This window comes from Drosophila kikkawai, chromosome 2L, assembly GCF_030179895.1.
Source record: "Drosophila kikkawai strain 14028-0561.14 chromosome 2L, DkikHiC1v2, whole genome shotgun sequence".
Taxonomy (NCBI): domain Eukaryota; kingdom Metazoa; phylum Arthropoda; class Insecta; order Diptera; family Drosophilidae; genus Drosophila; species Drosophila kikkawai.
Window position 1 is genome coordinate 26518304 of NC_091728.1, and position 22781 is coordinate 26541084.

General features: G+C 41.4%; 1 protein-coding gene across 1 annotated transcript; it reads left to right on the plus strand.

Moving 5' to 3' along the window:
- The first annotated feature begins 13270 nt into the window (after positions 1-13270).
- Positions 13271-14960, plus strand: LOC121502363 (alpha-amylase A-like). The gene is made up of 2 exons (XM_041775744.2): positions 13271-13493; positions 13557-14960. The coding sequence occupies exons 1-2, from the start codon at positions 13287-13289 to the stop codon at positions 14862-14864; spliced, it is 1515 nt and encodes a 504-aa protein (XP_041631678.1). The 5' UTR covers positions 13271-13286; the 3' UTR covers positions 14865-14960.
- The last annotated feature ends 7821 nt before the right edge of the window (positions 14961-22781 follow it).

The following is a 22781-nucleotide window of genomic DNA, read 5'->3' on the forward strand; positions in this document are numbered from 1 at the left end:
ATAAGCTCATTTCCGGCTTGTAATTCGGCATGTACATGTTGAAAGTGTGCATATATAGAGTTACATGCATTGACGTTTTGTAATTCTGAACACTTGTGCTTGAGTTCAGCTATCCCGGAAGCCAATACTCTCATGTCACTCCAATATGGTTGCAAGTCGTAATATACAATGATGGTCCAGTCTGAAATTGCCATTCTAGAGGTCCCGATTCTTTCATAGAACAGTCCTGGCTGATTTGTGAAATGCGTGACCTTTGTTTGTTGTCCCAACGCTAGTGGCAGAATGAGTAACATTGCCAGCAATGTTAGAAGGATCGGGGTTGACACTTTCCTCCTCTGTGTTGGCATTTCATCCTTTGACGTTGTATCTTCGGTGGAACTGTGCGGACATACTCGGACATGGTCGTCCTTACCGGGATATGTCTTCACTATTCGTCCCATTGGCCAACTCATCACAGGCACGTTGTCTTCCTTGACTAGCACAAGTAGTCCCTCCTTCACGTTTTGTGATGCGGTTTTCCACTTGTTGCGCATCTGAAGCTCTTGTAGATATTCCATAGACCATTGGTCCCAGAACATTTGCTTTAATCTGGACACTAACTCCCATCTTTTCACCAACGTTTTCCCTGGTGAGGCTAGATTTGCATCGGGAGCGGCGGTTAACGGTTCACCAATCAAAAAATGGCCAGGAGTCAGAGCTGATGTATCTGTTGGATCAGATGACATTGGTGTCAGCGGTCGGGAATTGAGGATTGCTTCGACTTCCACGATTACGGTGTTAAGCTCCTCAAATGTTAATGACGCTGTGGCTGTGACTGATACTAGAAGCCGCTTCGCAGATTTCACCGCAGCTTCCCAAAGCCCGCCAAACGATGGTGCTCGGGGCGGTATGAACTTAAACTCCACTTGCTTTTTATTGCAATGGTTTATAATCTGTTCTTGAGCCTTGTCGGTGAATATAGCTCCCTCTAGGGCCTTCAATTGATTATTGGCACCGACAAAGTTTGTTGCGTTGTCACAGTGAATAGTCTGACATTTTCCGCGTCGACCCAAAAATCGTCGAAGAGCAGCTAAAAATGCATCTGTTGTCAAGTCACTTACTAACTCCAGATGAACTGCCTTTGTTGCAAAACAGCAGAAGACTGCAATGTATGCCTTATCAGGTCTTTTTCCACGAAGTTTGTGATGAATCCAAATCGGTCCACAGTAGTCAATACCAGAGTTAAAGAATGGCCGAGCTTGTGTTACTCGGTCAGCTGGTAGGTTGCCCATGATTTGTTGCATCAACTTGGGCCGTGCCTTTGTACATCTGACACAGCTGTGAATTATGCTTCTTGCCATTGTTTTATCATTGAGAATCCAATATTGTTGTCTGGCAATGGCTCTTAGAGCTTGAGCCCCGCAATGCATGTTCTCTTCATGCATCTCTCGCAGTAGCATTTTCACAAGTGCATCGTTGTATGGAAGCAAAATTTGATGCTTCGCGTTATATGGAAGGCTAGATTCTTCTAATCTACCTCCGACTCTGATAAGTCCGTCGTTTCCGATTATAGGACATAGGGAGACAATCGAGCTCTTTTTGTCCAATGTTTTGTGGATTCGGAGTTGTTTGTATTCAGCACTAAAATCAATTTGCTGGATAGTTCGCAGGATGATGGTCCTTGCATTGGTTAACTCACCGACACACAATGTAGTTGTGGGTGATCTGTTTTTCTTGTTACAGAACCGCATCATATATGCTACAATACGTTGTAGCTTATTGAAGGAGTTGCTGTGGTTGCACTTGTAGAGTACACTGCCAATTTCATTTTGACATGTGGGCAAGCTTATGTGATTGAGCCTGCGTTCTAGATCGCTGGGGGTGGTAGTTGGTACCTGAGCCCACTTGTCGCGAGAGCCATGTAGAAATAGAGGTCCATATAGCCATAGATTGTGTTCTGCTAACCTGCTGGCGGCAATTCCTCTTGATAGTACATCTGCTGGATTGTTAGCTGATGACACGTGACGCCACTGAGATTGGTCTGAAACAGCTTGGATTTTTGCGATTCGATTTGCCACAAACGTGTGATATGATGATGCTGATGCATTTATCCAGGACAGCACCACAGTCGAATCTGACCATAAGTATCCAGGTACCTTATCGTTTGGTATACGTAAATCCTTCCTCACCCTGTGGGTTAGCTCTGCTCCCCAGACTGCGGCGCATAGTTCCAGGCGAGGCAGCGTCTCTTTTGCTGTCGGCGCTACTCTTGACTTTGAGCACAGTAGCCGAACAGACACTTGATTGTTCTTATATGTGGCTCGGACATAGATTGCTGCTCCGTATGCCCGCTCTGATGCATCGACAAACGTGTGAATTTCCTGATTAATGGGCACCTTTCCGTCAAAGATGTGCCGTGGAATTTGCAAATTGTTCAATGCTTGTAGATCAGCACGATAATTTTTCCACTCAGTTTGCAGAAGTTGAGGAAGCTCGTCGTCCCAGCCCATCTTCAGCTCCCACAGGCTTTGCATGAATATCTTAGCCTTTACCACAACAGGAGCGAATAGTCCTAGTGGATCGAAAATTTGTGATGCCTCCGAGCTCACCACTCGTTTGGTGATGGTTGACGCTTCACTTTTTTGGGATCGCCCACATAGCTGATCCTTATTTGGTACCCAGATCAAACCCAATGTTTTCACACTGTAGTGTTGAAGGGTTTCGTCTAATTTGACGTGGTTGACTATGTCTTCCTTTGGAATTTGTGCAAGAACTTCGTCATTGTTGGAGCACCACTTTCGGAGCTTGAATCCGGCTGGTAGCAGTATTTTGTTTAGCTCTTGTTGAATCTGAACTGCTTCTGGGATGCTATTTGCTCCTGTGAGACAGTCGTCAACATAAAAATCATGCTTGAGCACGGCTGCTCCAAGCGGTAAATTCTTTTTGGTTTTCTCAGCCAAGTAATCCAAGCATTTTGTAGCTAGGAATGGAGCTGATGTTGTACCGTATGTTACGGTTTTAAGTCGATAATACTTGAGTTCGTCTGATGGATTCTTTCGCCAGACGATTAATTGATAAAATTGATTATCAGGATGTATCCATACCTGGCGATACATTTTCTCTATATCGGCTGTGAACACGTACTTGTGAGTGCGGAACCGCAGTAAAATTGCAAACAGTTCGCTCTGTACGGTGGGTCCAGCATACAAAATATCATTTAACGACTTGTTGCTGGTGGTCTTGCAGGAAGCATCGAACACTACCCGTAGTTTTGTAGTGCTGCTTTCAGGTTTTAGCACACAGTGGTGCGGAATAAAGTAGTGATCCGTAGGTATTCTTGTGGGAGGCACTTCTTTCATGTGTCCAAGGTTTTCATACTCGTCCATAAACTCTACGTAACCCTTCCAGACTTCAGGTGATGTTCTGCGCTCTAGTGCCAGAAACCTGTTAGTTGCAGTTTTCTGCGATGCCCCCAGGGTTGATGATTGCTCCGAAAAGGGCAGCTTTACTATGAACCTTCCATCTGCTGCGAATTGGAGATTTTGGTTTCTCTTCCGTTTCTAGGTTTTCCAAAGTCCAGAAACGTTCCAAAAGCGTGTCGATTTGGTCCTCTGTGGTTACAGGCGCGCAAATTGCTGCTTGGTTGTTTTCTGCAGATACTTTCCCGGCGACAATCCAACCAAGTTTAGTATTCTGTAGGACCGGACCGCCTGGTTTTAACATCATCTGGTTTGGCAGTAGTAACGAATAGTAGTGCTCAGCTCCGATAAGCATGTCAATTTTTCCTGGCTTATCAAAGTTTGCATCTGCCAGAGCGATGTTTTGAGGGAGTCGTAGATTTGTTGGATCTAGCTGATGAGCCGGTTGATCGGCTATAATGTGTGGTAACACGAAAGCCTCGACTTGCTGAGTAAAGTCGTTATGCATTGATTTCATTTGCACATTTACTCTAGCTCGACTAGTCTTAGGATTGCCTCCAATACCTTCGATACGTAATGAAGTACCGTGGAGCCTTAATGATAGCTTTGAAGCCATTCGTTCAGAGATCAAGTTTATTTGTGATCCTGAATCAAGCAGAGCTCTGAAAGTGGCCACCTGACCATTACTTGCTTTTACTGATACCTTGACTGTGGCCAGCAGATTGTAACTCTTGTTACTTGCTGCCCCTACAGAAGGTGATTGTGGTTCAGTTGCTGCACCTGATGACGTTTCAAGATGCAGCAGTGTATGGTGTTTTTTATCGCATTTAAAACACAAACGGCCTCGGCATTCCTTTGCCTTGTGGTCGCTGCTGAAGCAGTTGACACACATTCGTTGTTTTTGTACCCAATTGAGTCGTTCGGGTATTGGTTTATTACGGAAGTCATCACATTTGTATAGCCAATGATTCCGTTTGCAAAATGGGCAGCTTGGTAATTTTCCAGCGCTGGCAGAAGTGCATGTTGGCCCCTTCTGATCCCTTTTTGCTTGTTGACTTCTTTTTCCTGTTCCCAGTACGCGAATTCTCTGGTCGAGGAAGTTAAGTATTGTGTCGAGACCTTGCAGTTGTCGAGAACCATCCAACGACTGTTCGTACAAGGCTCTATTAGTAATATCCAATTTTTGCTTGATGATAGCAATCAATATTGTATCCCAGCTGGATACATCGATTCCTAGTCCCCTTAATGATGCCAGGGACTCGATAGTTGTTATATACAACTCTTTCAGTGATTTCGGATCGTCACTATTTGTGTGGTGTTGCAAGAGCCGATTAAGAATCGTGTCGGCTACGTGTCGGGGATTGTTGTATTCATCAACCAATATGCCCCATGCGCTTGCGTAATTTTCTTCTTTTAGATCGATGTGTCTTATCAATCTCTCTGCCTCTCCAGTTACGGTGGTTTTTAGATACCACATTTTCCGTACTGTCGGCATGTTCGTGTCATGGACCATGCATTTGAATAAATCAAAAAACTGCGTCCATTTGAGTAGATCCCCATCGAATTTGGGGATGCTAACTCTGGGCAAGTGTACATCTTCATTGCTCGATGCATTGGTTTTTGCCCCTAACACCTTTTGGATATCCCTTTCCAGTCGGAGAAATGACTGCATGTCGTATCCTCCCCTGACCGGGTCTTCGTGTTCTTCATGAACAGCGAAGTGGATCTCCTGAACTTGTGACCATAGTGATTTTATCAAATCACTTGTAATGGTTTTTCCAGTCTCTGAAAATTCTTTCAGAGCCCGATGGATAGAGTCTGATATGGCTCTTTGTCGGCGACATGCCGACATGAGTTTGCCCACAGGCTGCTGTATGCTTGCAGCGTCTGCGTTTCCTTGGGCATGGCTCGTAGTTTGAGCCATTGCGTCAGTTATGGCGCTTCGATACTTGTCGCATGAGTCACGACAGTCTTTGTAAAAGTTTAGATATTCCGAGGTTCTATATTTCTCCAGAACATTACGGTCATTTTCCGCAAATCGATTCCACGCTTCATCGATTGCGGCCAACTTAGATTGAAAGTATGTTGGGTTTTGTTTCCTCTCCGCAGAATCTTTCTTGAAATTGCGGATCAGTTTTGAGATCTCTTGACTGATCTCTTCCTGCAAGTCTAACGCCTCTGTGGCTGCTCGCTCCTCCATGCTAGTCATGTTGAAAAGTGCTATATTCTTGACCCGTTGGGAGTGTTTTATTCGCTTTTAAGCTGGATACGCTCCGTTTCGCAACCGTTTGTGGTCTAAAAAAATTAGCACTTGTTCAATTAACTTGGAGAACACACTAGACTCTGAGTTCTAGTGGAAGGATTATTTCAATGGATGCCCAGGATTGTTCCAAGAGTTGGGGAACTTGACTCGTGGGACTTGAATTTTCCTTAGGACTTGATCGTCAGGACCTGAATTGTCCTTAGGATTTGATCGTTAGGATGTGAATTGTCGTCAGGACGTGAATTGTCGTCAGGACGTGAATTGTCGGCAGGACGTCAGGACGTGAATTGTCGGCAGGACGTGAACTGTCGGGGTCACCAAAATGTTTGTATGAGTGTTTGATAGTGTGAGTAGGCTTCGATGCCTGGCAAAATAGCACATAAACTAATTGCCTTGTTTGTGTCGCACCCAGCACTTGAACTAGGTGGACTGCAGTTGGAGGAGTAAAGATCTCTTTGAATTGCAGATGATTACTGACTTTATTGATTCAAACTTAACGATATTTATAGCTAACAAATGTGATTGCATTTACGAATATTAATGATAAAGAATAATGTAGGTTGCTAGTGCATGCGGAAACGAATATGCTTCTGGTTACAAATGTTGATGTGCAAGAATAATGTAGGTTGTAATGGTATATGCAGAATGAGGCTATTGCTCCATTCCACTTCATCGTCGTCAGCAGAATCTACATATGCGCTTGACCTGGTAATCTATACTTTATTTTGGCTGCATATGAGAGTGCTGTGACTGACGAATTACAGATTATGTAATCTTATGATTATGAATTATATATATATTGCAGCGACTGAACAGTGATTCTAGATAGGAGGCTAACCTTTGCGAAACAGGTTTCAGCGATCAGAACCCGCATTCGTGCAGCAGTATCAAAGCATTACTGGCTACTCTGTTCGCGTAGTAAATTGTCACTCGCCAACAAACTGACAATTTACAAGCAGATTATAGCGCCAATCTGGAGATATGGATGCCAGATCTGGGGGCTGACATGTGATAGCCAGATCTGGAGAATCCAGGCTGCTCAGAACAGAGTTGCCAGAATTATCTTCGGCTGCGAGTGGTACGTCCGCAACTCCACCCTGCACAAGGACCTGAAGCTTTCACGGTGATGGAGGAAATTAACAAGCACTCGAGTTGCTACCACGACAGACTGGCGCGGCATAGAAACTGCCTGGCCAATAAGCTAGTAAGAGGGATAAACCCCAGGAGACTAAGGAGGAGGAACCCTGGTGATCTCATTCTTCGGTCGCCTGTGGCTAGAATGGCCAGACTGTGAGGTCTATATTTAATGTGATGTAATTGTAAGGTAATTGTTATTATTGTACTACTATTGAAAATGCTAACCGACAAGGTTAGCTTGCGCCTCCGATTTAGGGCTGAATTAACAGATGCAAAGGACACAAAGGGGTAAACAGCACTCCCCGTATGCCTTAATAAATAAAGTAAAAAAAAAAGTTTTGACGACACGGATCTCAAAACGAGCTAAGCTGCGCAATTCCGAGAATCTGGCAGCCAGGATACCTGGTCTCTTTCATTCTCTTGTTCTTAAGCCCGGTTTCCTGAAACAGGGCTTAATTGGCGAAAAATAAAGCGACGAAATAACTCAAAAATACACGTGTGCTCATTGTGGGGATTAGACGGGGAAGTTGGCAATGCAGAGTTCTTGGCAGCCACACCTATAAATAAAAGTTCCGCTCGGCTTTCCGTAGTGAACTCGGCCGGAACCCCCTATTCGCGGCCGAGATTCGTTACAGTATTTAATTATTTTAGATAGTAAGGAAAAACAGAACATCTTAGCCTTTATTGTGACAGTTGCGCTGGCCAAAATAAGAATCAGGCAATGCTTTTTTAAAAACTATAAAAATTACTTATTTATTGCCTGGACACCCAGCGAATGGCCGACACTTATTGAAAATGCTAGAACAAATCCAACCGGCTATGAATGTATAGAATTACAGTACACACTTTAAAGACTGGAAACTTTTTTTAAACTCTTTATTTAATGTTGAGCTACTGAGCTTTTTCAATAGCTGTCGAAACCGTCCAATTCCTTATGACCCAAAAAATACGCACTTGTTTTAAACTTTAGAAATTAAGTACAATATTTATTTAGCCACTAGGATTTCTATCAGAGCTCGCAGGTTTGAGTCCCGATTTCCAAAAAGGTCTCAATATTAAGGTTACGTAACCGGTTAGCGGGGAAAAGACTCAACGAGACATCTGCCATGGGCCCTTTTTCTATTCTCTCTCGGTTGAAGCGGAGAGAGCGGGATCGTTGTCTGAAGTGTGACCGGTTTCTTCGCGGAAAGTTCTCGCTGTTAATTTGTACATTTCGCGTGGCGTCAGTTGATTGTTTGCACAATTTCTTCATTTTTGACAACAAACATTTAAAAATGTAAATGATTAAATTAAATTAAATTAAATGATTAAAATAAATAACAAATGAAACAAAAAGAAAAAAAAATTTAACACACACTTAAGTTTATTTCTTCATTAATTTGTGTTTAAATTGTTTGTAGAATTTATTTTTAATTTTTCGTAAAAATACGAGTGCTTCATTCCTCTCCCTCTCTCTCAGGCACTTGTTTCGACTCAGAAGCGAGCGAGTAGTTTCTTTGCCGCTTCGTTTCCCGAAAGCTTTGTCTTTGCGATCTCCCGTTACAGTTAACCGGAATCGCAAACAAAGCAAAGAAGCGAGAACATCTGCGAGAGAGACCCTTTTCAGGCTATTTGGTTGTTTCTCTCTACGAAAGAATTCGAATGATCAAAACGGTTGACCGTTTTGTCGAGCTTTGATTTCTATTGTTTATCAGCACAGTCGAGCCGAATTGCCGCTGTGGATATTATGACCCGAATTGGTCCGAAAAAATTGCGATCTGATTGCTTTCAAGCGTAGGCGAAGCCGAACGAAGACGAACTGCGAAAAGAATTTTTGCTGCAGTTAGCGGACGGCAGCTATGCAAAGTTACAGAATAGAGCGAGAGAGTGATGAAGTTTATGTTAGGCAGAAGGCAGGAAGAGAGACAAAGTTTTGCTACGCAGAGAAAATTTATTATTGTTGTTTTGGCAGCTGGGCCATCAGGTGTGGGCTGCATAACCAGACAAAACATAAAACATTACACTTAAGTAAATTACGGATCACTGTTATTAAAAAATTCCCATTATCAATAGAATTAAATTATGAATATTTTAAACATTCAAAGAAGTATCTTTTTAATTGCCTAATTCCACCCAAACAATAAAATCATTATATAATTGTAAGCTAAATATTTCTAAGAAAAAATTTGATGAATATAAAAGTTTGGGACATTCTGCGAAAGTATTAGATTGTTAACCCACGTCACGTGGGTTTCTGAATGGCATAGAGTGGTCAACTCCGACGAAAAAAGATTTAATTTAGAAGGACCGGTCGGATATAGGTATTATTTTCATGATCTATTGTGTATTTGATTAATGAAAATTAACATTTTACGTTTGTTTTTCATTAACTTAATATCGTTCAACTTTTAACTAACTAATGCTTGAATAACCCTTAATTGCATTGTATTTGTATTGTGATTTGTAATTTTATTTATGTGTGTGATTTGTGTCTTTTGGCTGTCCACATATACATAATAATAATATTATTTTATAATTTTTCTTCTTATAATTTCCCATTTAGTCTCATACAAGCGAATATATTTCTAAACTGTTGAAAGATGCTTGCAATGAGTTTGGTATTGGAACAAATAAAAGGAGGACGTTCTGTAGGAGGATGTCTGTAGATGCCAAGAATATGATAGCCGCGTCGAAATTGTTTCTTGGACTGGGTAGCCAGTGGCTACTAGCCACGTCCCTTGCTTTGCACACACGATTCATTTGGCTGTAGACGACTCTATGAAGACCATTCAGTCCTTTTCTTTGGTTTTAGACAAAGCTAAGCGTATCGTCATGCACTTTAAGCACAGCACAGCTGATATGGACGCACTACGGAAATGTCAAAATGACAAAGGAGTACCAGAAGGAAGAATCAAAACACTAATTCATAGCGTGGACACTCGATGGAACTCGTCCTTGGATATGCTAAACGCCTTCGTTGCGCTAGCTGACGAAGTGGCATTAGTTATTTTGCGTATACGCAAATATATAGACGAACCTCAGCCAACTTACCAGAAATGCTCTCAGTGGAGGAGCTGAATATTTGTTGCGATTTTTGCCACGTTCTCCAACCTTTTAAAGAAGCCACTGATAACGTAAGCGGAGATTCTTACGTGACCGTCAACTTAGTGATTCCCATGATTTCTATGATTAATAAAAAATTAAAAGAAGCTAATATGGTTACCGCTGAGGGCATCGTAGCAAAAGATACGCTTCTAGAAATATCAGAAAAGCGATTGAGTGATTTGCTGCAGAATAACGTACTGATGAAAGCTACTATGCTTGATCCTCGTTTAAAAAAAAATGTACTTCGATATGCCTGTTCACGCGAAAAAAGTCACGTATGAAATTATTAAGCATATGGCTGAAAATAAACAAACAGAAACACTGCCTTCGTCTGAACTAGACATGGAGAGCGCAGAAGAGGACTTGGATGCATTAGGCATACAGGAAAGTTTTCTAGCTCTGCACAACAAGTCTACAGAACTCCGAGACTCTGTAGTCAAGAGTTCCGAAAGAAAGGAAATGCAGCTTTTTCCTTAAAATGCCATTTTGCACTTGGGAAACAAACCCTATAGAATTCTGGATCTCACAAACGTCATCTATGCCCATGCTAGCGAAGGTGGCATTAGGTTGCCTGATCACGCCTGGTAGTTCGGTTTGATCTGAACGGTTTGCTTTTGCCATAAAGTGTGTTGTCTGTGACTCCCGTAGTAGACATATACGCCGCCGCGCCACCGCCAAATTATGAAAAAAAGGGCGCGCCGCTGGTGAAGCACCGGCGCGGCCTTCGGTGTTATTATTCTTTATAAAACTTAAAAAAAAAAGTAACTCATTAAAATGGCCAAATAGTCATTTAAATAATCGATTAATCGTTGAGATTGTCTCATCTCCCATCTCCCTTTTTCCCATCTCTAGAATAGACATATACGCCGCCGCCGATTTTTGCCTTATTCGACGTGCCGCCGCCGCACAGTAGCGCCTCTCGAACAATTAGCGTTGCAAAAATCAAAAAAGCCATGTTCGCAAAAACGATTTTAACCATACTTATTCGACAGGAAATTTAACAAGGATTCAGAATCTGCAATAAAATCAATTTTTTTGTAGAAGTTATGAGCATTTAAAGTTGAACTTTGTTTCGTTTTTTGCATCATACAAAAAAAATTTGTAAATTGGTCGACTTTCAGGTAATATTAAAAAAAAAACCATAAAACCAATGGTCATGGTTTTTACTTTAAATGATAGATACATTCATAAACTATTAAAGAACCTAAAAAAAACGACACTTTGATTTGGGCTTCTACAGGTAAATCGCTACCTGCCAGGTGTCCATTTTTTTCACCTTTTTCTGCCTAAAGTAGTCTATATCTTTTGACGCCAATGCCGGCCACTGACTACACTATGACTACAAGTTCCGTGGATCTTTCCTGGATCAGAATTAACTTTCATCGGCTGCGTCGAGCTGCGTCTGCGGAAATGCAACGCAAAAAACCAAAACAACTCAGGGTAAAATACACCAAAATACCGACACAATTTCATACATTTCAAGAAATATACTAACTGTAGCGCGTGGCGGTTACACTTCGAATTAAAAAAAAAAATTTTTTTTTTCAGTTTTCAAATTATTTTTATTTATTTTGGTGATATTATTAAAAAAAAAAAACTAATTATAAATATTTATTTTTTTGTTACAACAAACACCGGTGCGAAATTAAAAAAAGTCATAATCATAACTTTTAAGCCAAATAAGATAATCAAATACTTTAATTATTGTAAAAGTTATATGTGTATTGCTTAATGTGCTACGTTCACACATTCGCCTTTTTATAGGGTATTAAATTTTAAAAATATAAGTTTTCACTCTGAAAAATACTATTATTAATAATAATAAATTTTTTATTTTTATTAATTTGGTTAAATAAGAATATTTTCAAAAATAAAAATATATATTTTTTTAATTTAGAATTTATTTTATTTTGGTAGCTTTTGACTACTTATTATTAAAAAGCATTCTATTTATACGGAATTTTTAATAGGCATTTCTGGACTATATTTGCTAAATTCTATACATATCTATATACATATCTCTTTGCGAATTTTCATGTCGCAAAAATGCAATAAATGGATCAGATGGTGCAGCTAACATGTTGAATAGGTCCTCATTTGCAGTTGCGAACAATGAGTTGTTCGTTTTTGGCTTTGCATTTCCAGAGTCGCAGCTCAACGCTGCTGATAAAAATTGATTCTGGTTCAGAAAATATCCATGCAGTGCGTATTTTAGACAGAAAAAATTAAAATAATGGAAACCTGGCAGGTAGCGATTTGCCCTAAGCCAAACGTCCGTTTTTTTGTTTGGTTAAATTCGAAGCTTGCTGTATGCAAGTGAGGATTGAAGGGTGGGCGGTAAACAGGGCCGAATGCTATCTTGGGGCATTTTTCTCTTAATTAAAAACTTATCGAATTTTGCCAGTTCAAGAGCTCCTATGCATCCAAGTTACGTGGCTATCTGAGATAAAAGTTGTAATTAAGGTTTGCTGTCACTGGAGCGTGCAGTTCCTTAATTGCATGAAGTAGTCTTGCGAATGCAAAAACCAATCAAATTCGCTCAAGCAGCCACTTGAGCTCTAGACACCGATTGCTACTTTAGTTGAAAAATCTGTGTATTGCTTTGTTGTCCTCACTATAGCCACTTGATGGTTTGCTGCCACGAATCGACCACTCAAAATCCGCGTGTCTGCATTGCGATGCAAATGCCGCACTTTTAAAATAGGCATTAATACAATTATTGATCATCGATAGTACATTTTCGATTACTGCTTATTGCGTTTCGCCAGTCCCAGCGTAAGAATTTTGGTTAAGCGGTCATATTTATTTGCCCAGGCAAAGTTCGGCCTGATAAGCACTGCATGTTTTTCCGATGACCATCGTAAAACTTAGCCAAATATACTGCCCTTCACTAAAGTGTTTTTGCGCGCATCTCTGCTTGTAAATAACCCAAGTGGTAGGCTTCTGTTATCAACTTGTTTTCATCGATTTGATTAAGGGGCCATAGCGTGTGCCGGATGCCAAGGAACCAAGGAATTCCCTCGCGATGTGGGGGCTGAGTGATTTAAACGAATTAACCAAAGTCGCGTGGGAAGGCTTAGCCACTTATAAAAAGAAATCAATTCTAATCCGACTAATACTTATTTATGGTCAATTAAACGTTTAATCCGGCTACGACGTGCACTGTCCGGAATCACAGCAAACTGATTGTGCATCTTCGAACCCAGGTCTTATCTTATCTCGGTCGCGATAGCTGCCAACAGACCCCCCTATCAAGCTGAGTTGTGTCACCCCAATCGATCTGATAACTCAATATGCATCACATATCACTCAATTAACCAAAGCCTCTCGCGATGACGCCGATCGCTATTTGCAGGTGCTTCAGACCCCCTATATAAGGCTCACAAGCGTTCCGCTTTCAATCAATGGGGGACTTGCTTTCAACGAACATAAGCATGTTTCTCGCTAGGATTATTGTGTGCCTCGGCTTCCTGGCCTTGGCTACTGCCCAGTTCGACACCAACTACGCGTCAGGCCGCAGCGGCATGGTCCATCTCTTCGAATGGAAGTGGGACGACATTGCCGCCGAGTGCGAGAACTTCCTAGGCCCCAATGGCTTTGCCGGTGTCCAGGTAAGACGATAGTTTCGCTGATTGTAATCTGCTAAGATATCCTTAATTTTCGTTCGGTCCTAGGTGTCCCCTGTCAATGAGAACGCCGTGAAGGATAGTCGTCCGTGGTGGGAGCGCTACCAGCCCATATCATACAAGTTGGTCACCCGTTCCGGAAACGAGGAGCAGTTTGCCAGCATGGTTCGCCGTTGTAATAATGCCGGAGTTCGTATCTATGTCGATGTTGTCTTCAACCACATGGCTGCCGATGGCGGAACTTACGGCACTGGTGGCAGCACCGCCAACCCCAGCAGTAAGAGCTTCCCTGGAGTTCCCTACTCCTCACTGGACTTCAATCCCACGTGCGGAATCAACAACTATAATGATGCCAACGAAGTGCGAAACTGCGAGCTGGTTGGTCTCCGCGATCTGAACCAAGGAAACTCGTACGTGCAAGACAAGGTTGTCGAGTTCCTGGACCATTTGATTGACCTTGGTGTAGCCGGTTTCCGCGTGGACGCTGCCAAGCATATGTGGCCCGCAGATCTGGGCGTCATTTACGGCCGCCTCAAGAACCTGAACACCGACCACGGCTTCGCGTCTGGAGCCAAGGCTTACATCGTGCAGGAGGTCATCGACATGGGCGGCGAGGCTATCAGCAAGTCGGAGTACACAGGCATGGGTGCCATCACTGAGTTCCGCCACTCTGACTCCATCGGTAAGGTCTTCCGTGGAAAGGACCAACTGCGATACCTGACCAACTGGGGCACCGCCTGGGGCTTCGCTGCTTCCGATCGCTCTCTTGTCTTTGTCGACAATCACGATAACCAGCGCGGCCACGGTGCTGGTGGCGCCGATGTGCTCACCTACAAGGTGGCCAAACAGTACAAGATGGCCTCCGCCTTCATGCTGGCCCACCCCTTCGGCACGCCCCGCGTGATGTCCTCTTTCTCTTTCTCGGACACGGACCAGGGCCCGCCCACCACTGACGGGCACAATATCGCCTCTCCTATCTTCAACAGCGACAACTCTTGTAGCGGCGGCTGGGTGTGCGAGCACCGCTGGCGCCAGATCAACAACATGGTTGCCTTCAGAAACACTGTCGGCTCCGACGACATCCAGAACTGGTGGGACAACGGCAGCAACCAGATCTCCTTTAGCCGCGGTAGCAAGGGATTCGTCGCCTTCAACAACGACAACTATGACCTCAACAGCTCCCTGCAGACTGGGCTGCCTGCCGGCACCTACTGCGACGTCATTTCCGGCTCAAAGATTGGCTCTTCCTGCAGTGGCAAGACCGTCACTGTTGGATCTGACGGACGTGCCAGTATTTATGTTGGTAGCTCTGAGGAGGATGGTGTCCTGGCCATTCATGTCAACGCCAAGTTGTAAATAAGTGGGACAAAGACCCAGCCAAACAAAATATATCGAACCCGAAACTATTAATGAGATTACTAATTCTAAATATATGAAGAGATTATTATCATATGGACAAGTATACTTTGTGGAGCATTAAGCTATGTTCAGGGCAAAACCCAAGCAAAAATTTAATTTTTCAAACGCCAGAGACATTTCATTGTTTAACATAAGCGTCTCCCTTGATATTTTTAACACAATTTGTTCTGGTGACTTCTGGCCAGAACACGCCATACTTATGTAGTATCAGGTTAAAATAAAACGGCCTGAGGGAGTATGAATTCCAAGGCTGGCACAAACCACATCGACCACCGTGACATCTGCAGTTTTGAAAAACTAACAACTTTCCTCCAACTTTCCTATCAGAATACAATTTTTTAGACACCCTAGACAGATAAAAAAATATTTAACTTTGACATGTGGAGCAATACTGTTCTGCTTGCGCGCTGTTAAAGTGTTTTTGTCCAATTGTACCGTGTTTTATTTATGTGTATTTTTAGAATCACACTGGACCGAACGGGCGCTGGCCACACTATTCGGGCAACTTAATTGCCAACGGCAGGCACACTGATCCTCGCCAGGCCCTATATAAGGCGGCCCGCAGCTCTTGGTAAGCACATACCCAGTCGGACTTTTCCCTAAGAAAGTAGTACTATTTTCTCATAGAAACGGGAGGAGGGAGTCTAATTCGCTTTTATACATGCGTGGCCGGGGTAATTCATGTACTTTGATCCCGCCGTCGCTGCTCGGGTGAGGAAGAAATTCTTGCCTTTTGAAAAAATTCTTCCTCCCCAGAACGTATAAAAATCTGATCTTTTACGGAATTTCCCCTCCCAAGAGAGTATAAAAAATTGGATGTACGAAGAATCCGTCGATGCTCGTACTCTCTGGGGGAGGAAGAAATTCTGGCCTTTCGAAGAAGGGAGGAAGAAATTCTTCAAAAGGCCAGAATTTCGTCCTCCCCAGAGAGTACAAAAATAAATAAAATTAATCATTAAAAAACTGTTTTAAAAATAATTTTTTTTTTCTAATTAGTATGATTTATTAAGGAACGCGTTGTTGTTAACATATTATATAAAATAAGGAACGGATTTCAAAACTTAAACTAAATTAAAACTAAAAAATAAGAAAAGCAGAAATAAAATAAGGAACGAAAACTAATCTGAGGTCTTCATTTTATTTGCCTTTGAAGTGGCCTTATATTCGCGCTGTTTAGCCTTGCCGAAGGCCTCGCGTACATTCTTCATATAGTCGCCAAAGCTGCGGCCCTCCGAACGAGAAGATTCTAAAAATTACAAAAAAACCATTTATAAATAAATATAATTAATAAATTCATATTAAGACGTACCAAACAAAGCGTCGTTCAAATGTGGAAATGCTGATAAGCCAATTTTGTCAGGACCCCCTGCGTAATTCATTTTCATGATTAGGTCTTTAGCAAAAAAACGCTCTATATTTTTTTCCAGTCCTTCGGGTCCCACCATTTTCTTAAAAGCCTCGATCTAAAAGTAAATATTTTTAAAAAATTTGAAACAGACTAATTATATTATTATACTTACGTAGTTCAATGGAGTCTCCTTGATTTGTTTGTTTATCTGGGCCATTTCCTCCTCGGTCTTGAGGGGGAACTCCAGTTTCGGAGACACCAAGTGAATTCGGATACCCTCTAAATGCGAAAGTATTCTGGCATTCACAGCCGTCGAGGTACCTAAAATTTATTAGATATGGTAAACGGTGAAATTTTTTTCCATACTTACTCTCCATTACTTCGAATGATTCTAAAAAAAAGAGGATATATATATTAAAAATGTTGTTCTTAAATATATTTGTTTATAAAAGTTAACTCACTCTTTAATCCCGCCATTTCCTCTAGAAAAAGATTGTTTAAAAATATAAATAATATAAATAAAAGAAATAGTTCAAAGGTACATATATTTGTTTCTAAGATTTCCACCACCAACTTTGAAGTGTCATTACTCCTTGAACAGCCCTCGTATCGAGGCAAAAATAATTTTTTATTTACTTTGAACATTTCTTTGAACATAATAAAAGTTTTCAATTATTCTTTGCGTTTTCAAATAAGAATTTTTTTTTAATTTTTAATTGTTTTATACAAAATAATTATAATTGGGATCATTCAGGAGTTTTACATAGTTTAAAAGCAAATCCTAAGATAATTGCGAAGAATTACATGCGGTTTTATTATCAAACGTAGCATTAAAAATAAAAATCCCCAAAGGGAATTTTCGTCCGAATTTTTCGGGAGTTTCTTCCTTACCGCTCTGTAGAATTGTGAGGTACTCAAAAAAGCCCTCCCATTTCCACAATAATTTTATCCTCCCCTGTTCGCGTCCTCCCGAAAAGTCAGACTGGGTAGTTTCAGTCAACGATCGGGTGGGGTAAGTCTACCTAGTAAAGACATTAAGTTGAGTTGTAAGTTGATTTACGAACATAAATTAGGAGCCGGAAAAGGACCCTGTGTCCTACCGGCCGATTAGTCTACTCCCTTCGATTTCGAAGGTGTTTGAGGGACTGATTGCTGCCCGGATTGTCAGGTTTATGGAATCTCAGGGAATTATTCCTGAGCACCAGTTTGGGTTCCGAGCTGGCCACTGTACTGTTTAACAACTACATCGCGTCGTCGAGCAAATACTGGTGGCTTTCGACTGGAAGGAGTATTGCAACGCCATTTTCCTGGACATCAGAGAGGCATTTGATCGAGTCTGGCACACTGGACTGCTGGAAAAAATAAGGGGCACATTGCCGGCGCCATACTATTGCCTGCTGCGATCCTACCTGGAGAGAAGGCGATTCGCAGTGCGCTTTCACTCTGCACTCTCCACGAAGCAAGTCGTGGCCGCAGGTGCTCCACAGGGTAGCGTCCTGGGGCCCCTGCTCTACCGCTTGTTCAGCCACGATTTACCGCAGCCGGATGCCAGCCTTGACGGGACATCAATGCTGGCTACTTTTGCTGATGACGTCTGCGTGACGTACAGATCCGAATGCGAGTACGACGCTGCTGACGGCAACATGGACTACGCAACCTGCTTGCTGTTGGCATCAACAGCGCCAAGTCCGTCAATGTGTGCTTTACACTGCGCAGAAAAACGACGCCAGCAGTATACGTCGAGGAGGCCCCTGTACCGCAAAGGAAAGAAGCCAAGTATCTTGGAGTGATTCTAGATAGGAGGCTAACCTTTGCGAAACAGGTTTCAGCGATCAGAACCCGCATTCGTGCAGCAGTATCAAAGCATTACTGGCTACTCTGTTCGCGTAGTAAATTGTCACTCGCCAACAAACTGACAATTTACAAGCAGATTATAGCGCCAATCTGGAGATATGGATGCCAGATCTGGGGGCTGACATGTGATAGCCAGATCTGGAGAATCCAGGCTGCTCAGAACAGAGTTGCCAGAATTATCTTCGGCTGCGAGTGGTACGTCCGCAACTCCACCCTGCACAAGGACCTGAAGCTTTCACGGTGATGGAGGAAATTAACAAGCACTCGAGTTGCTACCACGACAGACTGGCGCGGCATAGAAACTGCCTGGCCAATAAGCTAGTAAGAGGGATAAACCCCAGGAGACTAAGGAGGAGGAACCCTGGTGATCTCATTCTTCGGTCGCCTGTGGCTAGAATGGCCAGACTGTGAGGTCTATATTTAATGTGATGTAATTGTAAGGTAATTGTTATTATTGTACTACTATTGAAAATGCTAACCGACAAGGTTAGCTTGCGCCTCCGATTTAGGGCTGAATTAACAGATGCAAAGGACACAAAGGGGTAAACAGCACTCCCCGTATGCCTTAATAAATAAAGTAAAAAAAAAAGTTTTGACGACACGGATCTCAAAACGAGCTAAGCTGCGCAATTCCGAGAATCTGGCAGCCAGGATACCTGGTCTCTTTCATTCTCTTGTTCTTAAGCCCGGTTTCCTGAAACAGGGCTTAATTGGCGAAAAATAAAGCGACGAAATAACTCAAAAATACACGTGTGCTCATTGTGGGGATTAGACGGGGAAGTTGGCAATGCAGAGTTCTTGGCAGCCACACCTATAAATAAAAGTTCCGCTCGGCTTTCCGTAGTGAACTCGGCCGGAACCCCCTATTCGCGGCCGAGATTCGTTACAGTATTTAATTATTTTAGATAGTAAGGAAAAACAGAACATCTTAGCCTTTATTGTGACAGTTGCGCTGGCCAAAATAAGAATCAGGCAATGCTTTTTTAAAAACTATAAAAATTACTTATTTATTGCCTGGACACCCAGCGAATGGCCGACACTTATTGAAAATGCTAGAACAAATCCAACCGGCTATGAATGTATAGAATTACAGTACACACTTTAAAGACTGGAAACTTTTTTTAAACTCTTTATTTAATGTTGAGCTACTGAGCTTTTTCAATAGCTGTCGAAACCGTCCAATTCCTTATGACCCAAAAAATACGCACTTGTTTTAAACTTTAGAAATTAAGTACAATATTTATTTAGCCACTAGGATTTCTATCAGAGCTCGCAGGTTTGAGTCCCGATTTCCAAAAAGGTCTCAATATTAAGGTTACGTAACCGGTTAGCGGGGAAAAGACTCAACGAGACATCTGCCATGGGCCCTTTTTCTATTCTCTCTCGGTTGAAGCGGAGAGAGCGGGATCGTTGTCTGAAGTGTGACCGGTTTCTTCGCGGAAAGTTCTCGCTGTTAATTTGTACATTTCGCGTGGCGTCAGTTGATTGTTTGCACAATTTCTTCATTTTTGACAACAAACATTTAAAAATGTAAATGATTAAATTAAATTAAATTAAATGATTAAAATAAATAACAAATGAAACAAAAAGAAAAAAAAATTTAACACACACTTAAGTTTATTTCTTCATTAATTTGTGTTTAAATTGTTTGTAGAATTTATTTTTAATTTTTCGTAAAAATACGAGTGCTTCATTCCTCTCCCTCTCTCTCAGGCACTTGTTTCGACTCAGAAGCGAGCGAGTAGTTTCTTTGCCGCTTCGTTTCCCGAAAGCTTTGTCTTTGCGATCTCCCGTTACAGTTAACCGGAATCGCAAACAAAGCAAAGAAGCGAGAACATCTGCGAGAGAGACCCTTTTCAGGCTATTTGGTTGTTTCTCTCTCCGAAAGAATTCGAATGATCAAAACGGTTGACCGTTTTGTCGAGCTTTGATTTCTATTGTTTATCAGCACAGTCGAGCCGAATTGCCGCTGTGGATATTATGACCCGAATTGGTCCGAAAAAATTGCGATCTGATTGCTTTCAAGCGTAGGCGAAGCCGAACGAAGACGAACTGCGAAAAGAATTTTTGCTGCAGTTAGCGGACGGCAGCTATGCAAAGTTACAGAATAGAGCGAGAGAGTGATGAAGTTTATGTTAGGCAGAAGGCAGGAAGAGAGACAAAGTTTTGCTACGCAGAGAAAATTTATTATTGTTGTTTTGGCAGCTGGGCCATCAGGTGTGGGCTGCATAACCAGACAAAACATAAAACATTACACTTAAGTAAATTACGGATCACTGTTATTAAAAAATTCCCATTATCAATAGAATTAAATTATGAATATTTTAAACATTCAAAGAAGTATCTTTTTAATTGCCTAATTCCACCCAAACAATAAAATCATTATATAATTGTAAGCTAAATATTTCTAAGAAAAAATTTGATGAATATAAAAGTTTGGGACATTCTGCGAAAGTATTAGATTGTTAACCCACGTCACGTGGGTTTCTGAATGGCATAGAGTGGTCAACTCCGACGAAAAAAGATTTAATTTAGAAGGACCGGTCGGATATAGGTATTATTTTCATGATCTATTGTGTATTTGATTAATGAAAATTAACATTTTACGTTTGTTTTTCATTAACTTAATATCGTTCAACTTTTAACTAACTAATGCTTGAATAACCCTTAATTGCATTGTATTTGTATTGTGATTTGTAATTTTATTTATGTGTGTGATTTGTGTCTTTTGGCTGTCCACATATACATAATAATAATATTATTTTATAATTTTTCTTCTTATAATTTCCCATTTAGTCTCATACAAGCGAATATATTTCTAAACTGTTGAAAGATGCTTGCAATGAGTTTGGTATTGGAACAAATAAAAGGAGGACGTTCTGTAGGAGGATGTCTGTAGATGCCAAGAATATGATAGCCGCGTCGAAATTGTTTCTTGGACTGGGTAGCCAGTGGCTACTAGCCACGTCCCTTGCTTTGCACACACGATTCATTTGGCTGTAGACGACTCTATGAAGACCATTCAGTCCTTTTCTTTGGTTTTAGACAAAGCTAAGCGTATCGTCATGCACTTTAAGCACAGCACAGCTGATATGGACGCACTACGGAAATGTCAAAATGACAAAGGAGTACCAGAAGGAAGAATCAAAACACTAATTCATAGCGTGGACACTCGATGGAACTCGTCCTTGGATATGCTAAACGCCTTCGTTGCGCTAGCTGACGAAGTGGCATTAGTTATTTTGCGTATACGCAAATATATAGACGAACCTCAGCCAACTTACCAGAAATGCTCTCAGTGGAGGAGCTGAATATTTGTTGCGATTTTTGCCACGTTCTCCAACCTTTTAAAGAAGCCACTGATAACGTAAGCGGAGATTCTTACGTGACCGTCAACTTAGTGATTCCCATGATTTCTATGATTAATAAAAAATTAAAAGAAGCTAATATGGTTACCGCTGAGGGCATCGTAGCAAAAGATACGCTTCTAGAAATATCAGAAAAGCGATTGAGTGATTTGCTGCAGAATAACGTACTGATGAAAGCTACTATGCTTGATCCTCGTTTAAAAAAAAATGTACTTCGATATGCCTGTTCACGCGAAAAAAGTCACGTATGAAATTATTAAGCATATGGCTGAAAATAAACAAACAGAAACACTGCCTTCGTCTGAACTAGACATGGAGAGCGCAGAAGAGGACTTGGATGCATTAGGCATACAGGAAAGTTTTCTAGCTCTGCACAACAAGTCTACAGAACTCCGAGACTCTGTAGTCAAGAGTTCCGAAAGAAAGGAAATGCAGCTTTTTCCTTAAAATGCCATTTTGCACTTGGGAAACAAACCCTATAGAATTCTGGATCTCACAAACGTCATCTATGCCCATGCTAGCGAAGGTGGCATTAGGTTGCCTGATCACGCCTGGTAGTTCGGTTTGATCTGAACGGTTTGCTTTTGCCATAAAGTGTGTTGTCTGTGACTCCCGTAGTAGACATATACGCCGCCGCGCCACCGCCAAATTATGAAAAAAAGGGCGCGCCGCTGGTGAAGCACCGGCGCGGCCTTCGGTGTTATTCAGGCCTGCTCCGGTAATCGTAAAGGGCTTTTTTGAGTACCTCCCAATTCTACAGAGCGGTAAGGAAGAAACTCCCGAAAAATTCGGACGAAAATTCCCTTTGGGGATTTTTATTTTTAATGCTACGTTTGATAATAAAACCGCATGTAATTCTTCGCAATTATCTTAGGATTTGCTTTTAAACTATGTAAAACTCCTGAATGATCCCAATTATAATTATTTTGTATAAAACAATTAAAAATTAAAAAAAAATTCTTATTTGAAAACGCAAAGAATAATTGAAAACTTTTATTATGTTCAAAGAAATGTTCAAAGTAAATAAAAAATTATTTTTGCCTCGATACGAGGGCTGTTCAAGGAGTAATGACACTTCAAAGTTGGTGGTGGAAATCTTAGAAACAAATATATGTACCTTTGAACTATTTCTTTTATTTATATTATTTATATTTTTAAACAATCTTTTTCTAGAGGAAATGGCGGGATTAAAGAGTGAGTTAACTTTTATAAACAAATATATTTAAGAACAACATTTTTAATATATATATCCTCTTTTTTTTAGAATCATTCGAAGTAATGGAG

Coding starts and splice junctions, on each gene's coding strand:
- LOC121502363 (XM_041775744.2), top strand. CDS start 13,287: ATGGGGGACTTGCTTTCAACGAACATAAGCATGTTTCTCGCTAGGATT. Junction 13,494..13,556: donor ATGGCTTTGCCGGTGTCCAG/GTAAGACGATAG, acceptor GTTCGGTCCTAG/GTGTCCCCTGTCAATGAGAA.